General features: G+C 44.6%; 1 protein-coding gene across 2 annotated transcripts in view; it reads left to right on the top strand.

Moving 5' to 3' along the window:
- The window catches only part of LOC149443833 (tetraspanin-4-like), a 122724-nt gene that overhangs the window by 51778 nt on the left and 58730 nt on the right, over positions 1 to 12216 (top strand). For both annotated transcript variants that reach the window (XM_089655155.1, XM_089655154.1), the window contains one exon: positions 5438 to 5629. In XM_089655155.1, the coding sequence (XP_089511281.1) occupies positions 5438 to 5629 (192 nt within the window). The remainder of the gene's footprint in view (positions 1 to 5437; positions 5630 to 12216) is intronic.

Here is a 12216-nt window from a genome sequence, read left to right as displayed (position 1 = left end):
GGGTCCTGACATCATCAAAACCAATGCAGTGTCCATAGCCCTGCATTGGATGTGATGACACAGAGGGACAGTACACCGTTGGAGTGTGGGGGAGTGTCATCTGTTGGGAAGAGGAGGATCAGGTAAGTTGATACCAATGATGAGGCAATATTCCTCCCACTGATACCAATGATGGGGCTCTATTCCTCCAGATAATATCAATGATGGGGCACTATTCCTCCCACTGATATCAATGATGGGACACTATTCCTCCCACTGATACCAATGATGGGGCACTATTCCTCCCACTGACACCAATGATGGGGCACTATTCCTCCACTGATACCAATGATGGGGCACTATTCCTCCACTGATACCAATAATGAGGCACTATTCCTCCCACTGATACCAATGATGGGGCACTATTCCTCCCACTGATACCAATGATGGGGCACTATTCCCCCCACTGATACCAATGATGGGGCACTATTCCTCCCACTGATACCAATGATGGGGCACTATTCCTCCCACTGACACCAATGATGGAGCACTATTCCTCCCACTGATACCAATGATGGGGAACTATTCCTCCCACTAATACCAATGATGGGGCACTATTACTCCCACTGACACCAATGACGGGGCACTATTCCTCCCACTGATACCAATGATGGGGCACTATTCCTCCCACTGATACCAATGATGAGGCACTATTCCTCCCACTGATACCAATGATGGGCACTATTCCTCCCACTGATACCAATGATGGGGCACTATTACTCCCACTGACACCAATGATGGGGCACTATTCCTCCCACTAATACCAATGATGGGGCACTATTCCTCCCACTGACACCAATGATGGGGCACTATTCCTCCCACTGATACCAATGAAGGAACACTATTCTGCCCACTGACACCAATGATGGGGCACTATTACTCTCACGGACACCAATGATGGGACACTATTACTCCCACTGACACCAATGATGGGGCACTATTACTCCCACGGACACCAATGATGGGACACTATTCCTCCCACTTATAACAATGATAGAGCCGTATTCCTCCCAATGACACCATTGATGGGGCACTATTCCTATTACTGATACCAATGATGGGGCACTATTCCTCTTACTGACACCAATGATGGGGCACTATTCCTCCCAATGACACCATTGATGGGGCACTATTCCTCCCACTGACACCAATGATTGGGCACTAATACTCCCTTAATACCAATGATGGGTCACAGTCATATGTCATGTTACAACCCAAAAAATAAATGTATTTTATTGGGATTTGATGCGTTAGACCAACACAAAGTGGCACATAATTGTGAAGTGGAAGGAAAATTATAAATGGTTTTCAACATTTTTTACAAATAAATATCTGAAAAGTGTGGCAGCATTTGTATTGAGCCCCCCGGAGTCAATACTTTGTAGGACCCCCTTTCTCTTCAATTCCAGCTGCAAGTCTTTTTGGGGATGTCTCTCCCAGCTTTGCACATCTAGAGAGGGACATTTCTGCCCATTCTTCTTTGCAGAATATCTCAAGCTCTGTCAGATTGGATGGAGAGCGTCTGTGAAGAGCAATTTTCAAGTCTTGCCACAGATTCTCCATTGGATTTCGGTCTGGACTGTGACTGGGCCATTCTAACACATGAATATGCTTTGATTTAAAGCATTTCATTGTAGCTCTGGCTGGATGTTTCGTGTCGTTGTCCTGCTGGAAGGGAAACCTCCGCCCCGGTCTCAAGTCTTTTACAGACTCTAACAGGTTTTCTACTAAGATTGCCCTGTATTTGGCTCCATCCATCTTCCCATAAACTCTAACCAGCTTCCCTGTCCCTGCTGAAGAAAAGCATCCCCAGAACATGATGTTGCCACCACCATGTTTCACGGTGGGGATGGTGTGTTTAGGATGATGTGCAGTGTTAGGTTTCCACCACACATAGCGTTTTGCTTTTAGGCCACAAAGTCCAATTTTGGTCTCACCTGACCAGATCACCTTCTTCCACATGTTTGCTGTGTTCCCCACATGGCTTCTCGCAAACTGCAAATGGGACTTCTTATGGCTTTCTTCCAACAATGGCTTTCTTCTTGCCACTCTTTCACAAGGCCAGATTTGTGGAGTGCACAACTAATAGTTGTCCTGTGGACAGATTCTCCCACCTGAGCTGTGGATCTCTGCAGCTTCTCCAAAGTTTAGTGAAGAACAAAAGACAGAGCGCACACGTGTGGTTCAACTTTGGACTTTACATGCTTGTTTTACTTCTATGTTTGTGAGTATATCTCCTAAATCAATAAATCCATTAACTGTTTACTAAGGTAATGCGCAAGGCTGGTGCGCTCTGTCTTTTGTTCTTCACTACAGTTTGTATCGAGCTTCTCCAGCTTTTTGTTTGAGCTGCACAGCCTTAGATCATCTCCATACTCTTCAAGAGTACTGGTTCATCGGTCCCCTACGGATCTGGGTCCCTGAGCACAGGAGTTGTTGCATTTGTGGTACTTTTTTGCTTTTCCATTGTTCCCATGGGCCTCTTAGCTGCTTCACTGATTAATGCTCTCCTTGTCCGGCCTGTCAGTTTAGGTGGACGGCCATGTCTTGGTAGGTTTGCAGTTGTGCCATACTCTTTCCATTTTCGGATGATGGATTCAACAGTGCTCTGTGAGATGTTCAAAGCGTGGGATATTTTTTTATAACCTAACCCTGCTTTAAACTTCTCCACAAGTTTATCCCTGACCTGTCTGGTGTGTTCCTTGGCCTTGATGATGCTGTTTGTTCACTAATGTTCTCTAACAAACCTCTGAGAGCTTCACAGAACAGCTGTATTTATACTGAGATTAAATTACACAAAGGTGAACTCTATTTACTAATTAGGTGACTTCTGAAGGCAATTGGTTCCACTAGATTTTAGTTAGGGATATCAGAGTAAAGGGGGCTGAATACAAATGCACAGCACACTTTTCAGATATTTATTTGTAAAAAATGTTGAAAACCATTTATCATTTTCCTTCCGCTTCACAATTACGTGCGAATTTGGAGTGAAGTAGCACGATTTCAATGTCCTATTTGGAGTTAACCGGGACTAAGTGAGTTAATTTGCTTAACATTTTACCACAATCTATTACTTTTTATTAGACGGGAGATCTTTATCTGCATTGCTTTCTCGGTTAATATAAAGGAGTGGATTCGTGATATAAATTGTTTATTTTATATAAAAAATTGTAAGCTCGGCCTTTTTAAGTATTGCTTTTTAGATTTTAAAAAAAACTGATTTTCAGTATTCAATCCCAAGATAAAATTTGCTTCCTTTAGTTTTCAAGCGAGGGAAGAAAGATTGCAGAAAACACTCTTAGTAATGACTTTTTCCCTGAAATAATCACCATGTAGTCATTATAAAATATTGGAAATGGCGCTGTAAGTCTGATTAGAATTACGGTTCATTCTGCTAGAAGCTGCGGAGGTGTTTATTAAGTGTACTGTGCGTTCACCCAAGCATGAAATTCACAGCAATACCTTCCAGTTCACTGCATACATTTCGCTGAATATCATTTTTTATGATTGCTGTTAGTCTTTAAGGTATTAAAGAGTCACCCCAGAATAATTATTTCCATGTTTGGTGAGATGCTGGAATTTTAAATTGATTTTTGGTTTCTTAAATCTCAGAGTCTCCGGCGGTTCGACTGTTGTGATTGCGTTTCTTTTTCTTGCACACACACTAACTATGAGATGGTCCCACTTTCATTGTTGGGATTTCAATTTGTTCCATTAGTGAAATTATTGCGCAGTTTTGTTGACTGATTGAGAATAATGTTGGAAAGGGATAGCCAGGGGCGGACTGACCATTTAGCCACTGCCCGAGGGCCCAGGGTCAGTAGGGGGCCCCATAAGATGCCCCTGGTACCTTTTTATTGGCTTTTTCATAGGCTTTTTTGGGTGTGGGCGAGGACATGGGGGCCCCATAATCCCCTATTGCCCGGGGACCCCATAAGTTGTCAGTTTGCCCCTGGGGATAGCATGTATTGGCTAGAATGTGTAAAAAAGCACATAGGTGGTGCAAACACCTAAAACATTATCCGAGGTTTATTAAAAAAAGTTTAAAGAAACAAAAAACATACTACACAATATGTACATGAAAAAGTAAAGTCACAGGGATGGCCCAAAATGATGGCAGAGTATCCGACTGGTGGTGCGGTCGGCCTGTTGATGCATTTCGGGGGCGTGTCCCTTTCCTCAGAGCTCGAGCTTCCTCCTTGATAACTGAGGAAAGGGACACATTCCCGAAACGCACCAGTTTGACTGAACCACCAGTTGGACACCCTACCATCATTTTGGGCCATCCCTGTGGCTTTACAGGCTTTTTCATGTACATACTTTGTGAGCAGGGGCAGACTGACCATTTGAGCACTCGGGCACTGCCCAAGGGCCCGGGGTCAGTAGGGGTCCCATGAGATACCCCTGGTACCTTTTTATAGGCTTTTTTGGGTATGGGCGAGGACACAGGGGCCCCATGATCCCCTATTGCCCGGGGGGCCCCATGAGTTGTCAGTCCGCCCCTGTTTGTGAGCAGGGGCAGACGGACCATTTGAGTACTCGGGCACTGACCGAGGGCCCGGGGTCAGTAGGGGGCCTCATGAGATGCCCCTTGTACCTTTTTATAGGCTTTTTTGGGTGTGGGCGAGGACACGGGTGCCCCATGATCCCCTATTGCCCCTGTTTGTGAGTATGTTTTTTTGTCTTTTTTAAACAATTTGTAATAAACTTTGTATTTCAGTGGTTTTTATTAATTTATAACAATATACACAGGAGCAACAAATCATGCCCACGCAGGGGCTATCAATTGCACATAGAGAAACTAGAAATTAGAGAAATCAGTGCTTTAACACCAACAGGGCAAAAGATACGCCCATGCAGGGGCCATCGATGGCATTTAAATAATAAAACATAAATATAACTCTGATAATAACTCAGACTAAAGGCAGCTATCCACTGCCACACCAAAGCAAACAGAGAAAAAAAAAGGGGGAAAGGAAGGAAAAGTAGAAAAGAAAAAGGATAGCCAAACCAAGATCAGGGATCCAAGAACGCCAAAGTGTAATAAACTTTGGATAATGCGTTCGGTGTTTGCGCCACCTGTGTGTTTTTTTCCAGTTTCGATGACCTCCCAATCTGAGGAGGGTTGCATCACCAAGATTTTATCCTACGGTTATCCACACCTTTGATTTCCCTGGCTTCTTCTTGGCATTGACCCCTTTGAGGCGTTGGAGAGTTAGTGCTTTCAGTCCATTTTGGCTAGAAATGTGTGTCTGGGCAAAAAAATTCTTTCCAATACATTTCCCTAAGGCTACAAGTACAGATAAATAGTTGGTGACTCTGCCAGAAATTCAGCGAGCTCAAAACTTTCTGCTTCTGTAGTAGAACATCCCACTTTATTCTGTGCTTTCTTTTCCAGCTTGGAGGATGCGGCATTCTTGGAGTTGGGGTTTGGCTGGCGGTTACTCAGGGGAAGTTTGCTACCCTCTCCATTTCCTTCCCCTCGCTATCTGCTGCCAGCCTCTTCATGGTGACAGGGTCTGTGATAATGGTGGTTGGCTTCATTGGCTGCTTGGGTGCAGTGACGGAACACCGCTGCCTCCTGCTCACGGTAAGAATCTACCGAATATTATATGTTCTTGCAGTGAAGTCTCTAATGTTTTATTCATTGTGTTTTGTCATTTGAAAGATAGACTTTTAAAAAATAAAATATAATAAAGCTTTGTCTTTTTTAAACTAAATTGGTGGTTTAAAATCTATCTTCTGAAGTAACCACATTGTCTTTTGCAACATTTACGACACCCACTTGTCATGTTTTACAACCATACTTTAGAGTCTGTTGTGGGAGTAGATACAGGTTAAGAATGGCTGCTGAAATGATAGGCCTTCCATAAGATTCCGGTATAAAAGTGCCCGGAGGAATAAGGAAATGATCTTCATCTATGAAAACTTTGTGACACCTTCAGACACCACCTGGATGACTGTCATGGCGGAAGTATGGATTATTCAATCAATATATACCCTTATAAACCTCAAAAAGTCACTACTTTCTCCCTAGAAAGTGCAATAATATATATACACAACCTTTTTGTGAATTACAAAAATAAATAAATAAAATAAATAAATTAATTTTAAACATATAATGTGCAACAAAGTCCCACTAATCCAAAAAATGTCCAAAAAGAAGTCCAAAACAGTGTCCACAAATATCCCAAGTTTATTCACTCTTTTCATCCACTGAAAGGATTGGCTGCTATTTCATCCAAAACGCACCTCGTTTTGACGTCACTCCCTAACGCGTTTCGTCACTTCCGGACTTCGGGATCAGACGAAGTCCGGAAGTGACGAAACGCGTTAGGAGTGGCGTCAAGACGCACGTACGTAGACCGGAATTGTTGCTGTGGCCATTTTGTTGGTTTTCAACACATGGTTTTCTATGGTGTTTGGTTGGAAAAGTTCAAAACCATGTCTGGAGCTGATAATTTTAAATTTAAATGTAAGTGATGAATAAAAAGTTATCCCTATGCTTGGAATATTAGTCCTGAGACCCTTTTTATCTCTCTGAGGACCTTGGAAAAAATATCTTGGAAGATAATGTGGAGGAATATCTTTCCATAGTATTGTCTGAGCATTTTCAATACTCATAGAGGGTAATTATATTTAGTACTACTGTGTGCTGGTTGATGGTAGACACTGATTTGCAGTGACCACAGAGTGTTCACAGTTTGATGTGTGTGATTATATGCACTATAAGAAAATACATTTTTTTTTTTTTTTTTGCACGAAAAGTTTTTTTTGAAGTGTATTTTGGTTACACGGGGTGATTATTGCTAGTTTTATTATTATTGAGGTAATGCACTAGATATTTTCATATTTTTATTTCGAGGTGCGTTTTGGATGTAATAGCAGCCAATCCTTTCAGTGGATTTTTTTTTGGAAGTATGGATTAGTTAGTGTAGCTCTCGCCCCCATAGGGGCTGCCTATTTGTCCTAAGTTCCTTTCCCAGATTAGTGCAATAGTAGACAGGCACACAGCAACAATCACCCTTCTGGCTCCATGAACAGTCTAGTATTGTATTGCTGGTTAACTTGGGTAGGGCTTAGGGAGATGTGGGATACTCCATAAATGCTGAGCAATGCATGGTCTTCACTGTAATACTACTTCTCAGGACAGTCATCCCTCCAGCAAAGTTCGAGAAAATGATAACTTCAGCAATGTCCCAGGCCAGGCAAGCACTAGTATTAATATACTAGGGACATCAGCGGTAACAGTCACTAGGATCCTCCAGTAAGATCTGTACTCACAATGTCCCAAGATACTTGGATGCCTCCCTCCAATATCAGACAGACAACTCCTCAATGAATCTCCCAGACCAGATCCTCAGTGATATCCCATGCTTAGCTTTAGAGATTTTAGCAGAACAGGCCACCCCAGCTCTGCCACAGCTGGGACCTTGATGAGCACAGGTAGAACCTTCATCTGAGCTGCCCAGAAGGGCAGCAGCCCTTCAGGTTGATAACTTCTCCTCCTGGACAAGAACCTGGCTGCCTCAGGCTCCAAACTTTTTATGCACTCCCCAGCCGCCTTCTAGTCACCCTCCCATAGGGATTGGCTAAACCTACTTAAATATTCAGGCTGCTGATCTGCTTCCTCCCCCCACCCACTATATTCTTGAATCCTCCAGAAACTAGGGAAAGCAATCAAACCTGCAACCTGCAAAGCCCAGAACAGCTCAAAGCAATCACAAACTGCTCCACTGACTACAGTGGTGCCCAAAAGAACTACATTTACCTAGCTTTCCAAGCAACCTGTCTAGGAGGGTGCTACGTTGGGTTAGATTATGCCAGCTAATTGCTAATGTTTTCCCTCAAGATGATCTTGAAGGATCTCCAGGGATGTACTCCACCTCCCTGCCTTGTCCATAGACATATCCAGAGGCGGACTGACCATTCGGGCACTGCCAGTAGGGGGCCCCATGAGATGCCCCTAGTACCTTTCATAGGCTTTTTTGGGTGTGGTTTTGAGTGTGGGTGAGGACATAGGGGCCCCATGAGTTGTCAGTCCACCCCTGGACATAACTATGCAGGCTCAGGTGACCTAAGCTTGTAGGTTTATGGAAATATCTTCTTGTAAGCTTTTTTTTTTGTTGTCAGATCTTACTAGCATCAGATATCTATGGATAATTTAAAGTCCAACCCTAGTCCAAACATGTTCCTAAACTTTTTATTAGAATTTTTAGAATTTTTTATTTATTGCCATCAGTGTTCCTGTTGTGCTACAGAAAGTTGGAGGAAAATATTCCCAATAGAAAAATAGTAACAATAAAAACATGACAAGACAACTCTAGCCCTTCGTCAAGAGTTCTTCAAAATTAAAACACTTTTGCTGGAGTTGGGCTTTAAATCTCCAATAGACAGGATCAAACACCGAGCAGATTTAAGACCGATTGGAGCTTCCAGCTTTCGTAAAAGTTATTTTTTGCACTATTGCTGTTACGATCCACCTGGTGGAACCTCTGGCAGGAATACTCAGAGCGTGAAGTCTAAGCCCTGGACTGCGTTTTCACCAGGGCCCCTGATGGTGGGGATGGACTTGAAGCAGACCAGGACCAGGTCACGACCTCCGAGCACTCCTACCTGTGGCAGAGGGGTCCACCGGGGACGACTACAGGGGAGAGCCTGATGTGAAGAGACCGGCAGGGCCCGGCAGGATGGATGGATGGATGGATCACTCGTGGTCAGACAGGCCAGATCGTTACCGTGGGAGCAGCGAGGTACACAATCGGCAGGCAGAGGATAGTCAGGGCACACGCAGGGTCAATACCAAGGTAGTCAATCCGAAAGGAGGTTCCAAGAGAGAGGTCAGACAAGCCAGGGGTCAGGACAGGAGAAGGCAGCGTAGTCAGGGCAATCCGGGTCAGCAAACAGCAGAATAGCACAGGCACAGAGCACAGGAACGCAGGGGAACACAGGGAGACCTAACGGCAATTGGTGACAGCACAGGGCATCTTTAAATATGGCGCCCTGCGCTGTCATTGGTGCTCGGCGCGCACCCGCGGTGCCTAGTGCGCATGCGCGAGTTTCCCCCTGCCGCGGTCGGCCGGGACCTAGTGCCTGTGTCCCGGCGCGAGCTGGCGAAACTGCGCATGTGCCGGGACGGACGCCGCGGCGGACCCTGACAATTGCTTTTGTAAAATTCAATAAACTTTATATACAAAAAAAAAAGAGGGACTGGGTGGTACAAGTAGTTTTATGTGTATTGACCATTTGTTTCTTGTTCATTACACCAGGTTTCATTGATCTAGGGAATATCCGATTGCCACCTTGGGGATCGGGAAGGATTTTTTCCCCCCCGCTGGAGCAAATTATTATTATACAGGATTTATGTAGAGCCAACAGTGTTTTCCAACATGAGGGCAGACAGTGCAGTTACAATACAATTCAATACAGGAGGAATCAGAGGGCCCTGCTCGTTGGAGCTTTCAATCTAAAAGGCAGGGTCAAGAGATATGGAAGGTATTAAGTGGGGGATGAACTGATGGAGAAAGTGAAAATACAATTGTTAGGTGGAGGCAGGATAGAGTTCTCTGAAGAGAAGGGTTTTCAGAGATCTAGTAAAAGTGGACAGAGTAGTTGATAGTTGGACAGATTGGGGTAGGGAGTTCTATAGGATGGGAGAGGCTTGGGAGAAGTCCTGGAGGTGAGCATGGGAGGAGGTGACAAGGGTGCTAGAGATCAGGAGCTCATGGGAGGAACAAAGAGAGCGGTTTGGTTGATATTTTGAGACCAGGCTGGTGATGCAGCTGGGGGCCGAGTTATGGATGGCTTTGTAAGTTGGTAATATTTTGAATTTAATTTGTTTGGTGAGTGGCAGCCAATGCAGGGATTGACAGAAAGGGGTGGAAGACACTGAACGGTTGGTAAGGTGGATGCAGGGGTGGACTGACCATTTGGAAACTCGGGCACTGCTCGAGGGCCCGGGGTCAGTATGGGGCCCCATGAGATGCCCCTGGTACCTTTTTCATAGGCTTTGTTTGGGCAAGGACACAGGGGCCCCATGACCCCCTATTGCCCGGGGGCCCCATGAGTTGTCAGTCCGCCCCTGGGTGGATGAGTCTGACAGCATCATTCATAATGGATTGAATCGGGGGGGATAGTCTATGTAAAGGTAAGCCAATGAGGAGGGAGTTGCAGCAGTCGAGGTGAGAGATAACCAGGGAGTGAACTGGACAGCACAGTGGCTAAATGGTTAGCACTTACACCTGGCAGTACTAGGGTCATTGGTTCAAATCCCAGCTACAGCACCACCTGCCTGGAGTTTTCATGTTCTCCCTGTGCCTGTGTGGGTTTCCTCTGGGTACCCTAGTTTTCTCCTACATTCCAAAGACATGCTGGTAGGTGAATTGGCTCCTGTCTAAATTGGCCCTATTGTGTGTATGTATGAATGTGAGTTAGGGACCTTAGATTGTACACCCCTTGAGGGTTAGGGACTGATGTGAATGTACAATTTATATATAAAGCGCGGCGTAAATTGACAGCGCTATATAAGTACCTGAAATAAATAAATTAGGAGCTTTGTGGTGTCATTGGTTGGGAAGGGGCGTATCTTGGAGATGTTGCGAAGGTTGAGGCAGCAAGCTTTGGACCATGCTTTATTGGGGGGTTTGTTTTGCCTTCCTCTGGATCAACTGTAGGTATAGGATTGTGTATATGGAGGGTTTCTATTGTTTTGTTTTTTTCTATTGGTTGATCTAGATGGACTTGTGTCTTTTTTCCTCCAAACTATGTAACTGAACACTCCTACACAACCACATTTTAAGATAAAGCCCACCCTATTCAAGATCACGACACATCCATCATCACTGGCCCTACCACATACATTCCAAGGAGGGATTATGCTATCATTGATTTTCCTGAGCTGTTGGAGAAAAAACACATTTAGAAGCTCAGCTAAAAGGGAAACTATCACATCTTGTTTTAGCATTCGTACGACAATCAACCATTTTATACCAATTTGGTAGCACTTTGATTTCTTCGTTTTTTTGATGATTAATGCTTGTACTGCGAATAAGTCAGGCCCAAAGATTTCCAATGGAGAAATGCAGTTATACCAAAGCCATTTACTGCCCATATGGCATACATTTGCCACAGTTCCTTCTGATCTCTTCATTTACAATTGCCTTTCATATCCCACCGGTCAGCTTTTATAAGTCTTGCAAATGTTGAGGTTGAATCCAGGCAAGTGAATGTGCTTGTATTCACCTAATTGTTTCAATAAGGTCCCATTCACATTAGCTTTTAGATCAGGTCCACCTGCCAGTTTTTCAGGCAAACCTAGCTGGAAGCTTTATGCAAGTCCAAGGGCAGGTGGATGTAAACAGACAGGTTCTGTTTGGGTGAAGGTACTGCTTGTGACGTCATCGTGCAGTCCAAAACTAGGAAGTGATTTACCTGGCTCCTGGGACGGAGTGTTTTTGCATACGTTTGCCACAGTTCCTTCTGATTTCTTCATTTACAATTGCTTTCTACATCCCACCGGTCAGCTTTTCTGAGTCTGGCAAATGTTGAGGTTGAATCCAGGCAGATGAATGTGCTTCTATTCACCTAATTTTTTCAATAAGGTCCCGTTCACATGGGCTTTTAGATCAGGTCCACCTGCCAGTTTTTCAGGCAAACCTAGCTGGAAGCTTTATGCAAGTCTAAGGGCAGGTGGATGTAAACAGACAAGTTCTGTTTGGGTGGAGGTACTGCTTGTGACGTCATCGTGCAGTCGGAAACTAGGAAGTGATTTACCTGGCTCCCGGGACAGAGTGTTTTTGCATACATTTGCCACAGTTCCTTCTAATCTCTTCATTTACAATTGCCTTCCACATCCCACCGGTCAGCTTTTCTGAGTTTGGGTAGAGGTACTGCTTGTGATGTCATCATGCAGTTCGAAACTAAGAAGCAGAGGCGGACTGACCATTCGAGCACTCGGGCACTGCCCGAGGGCCCGGGGTCAGTAAGGGGTCCCATGAAATGTCCCTGGTACCTTTTTATAGGCTTTTTTGGGTGTGTTTTGAGTTTGAGCAAGGACACAGGGGCCCCATGATCCCCTATTGCCTGGGGGCCCCATGCGTTGTCAGTCCGCCCCTGCTAGGAAGTGATTTACCTGGCTCCCGGGACGGAGTGTTTTTGCATACATTTGCCACAGTTTCT

This window comes from Staurois parvus, unplaced genomic scaffold (genome assembly GCF_062004578.1).
Source record: "Staurois parvus isolate SC_StPar_1 unplaced genomic scaffold, SC_StPar_1.0 ptg000827l, whole genome shotgun sequence".
In the NCBI taxonomy this organism is placed as follows: Eukaryota; Metazoa; Chordata; class Amphibia; order Anura; family Ranidae; genus Staurois; species Staurois parvus.
The sequence above is the reverse complement of the archived record's forward strand: the minus strand, read 5'-3'. Positions and strand labels throughout refer to the sequence as shown.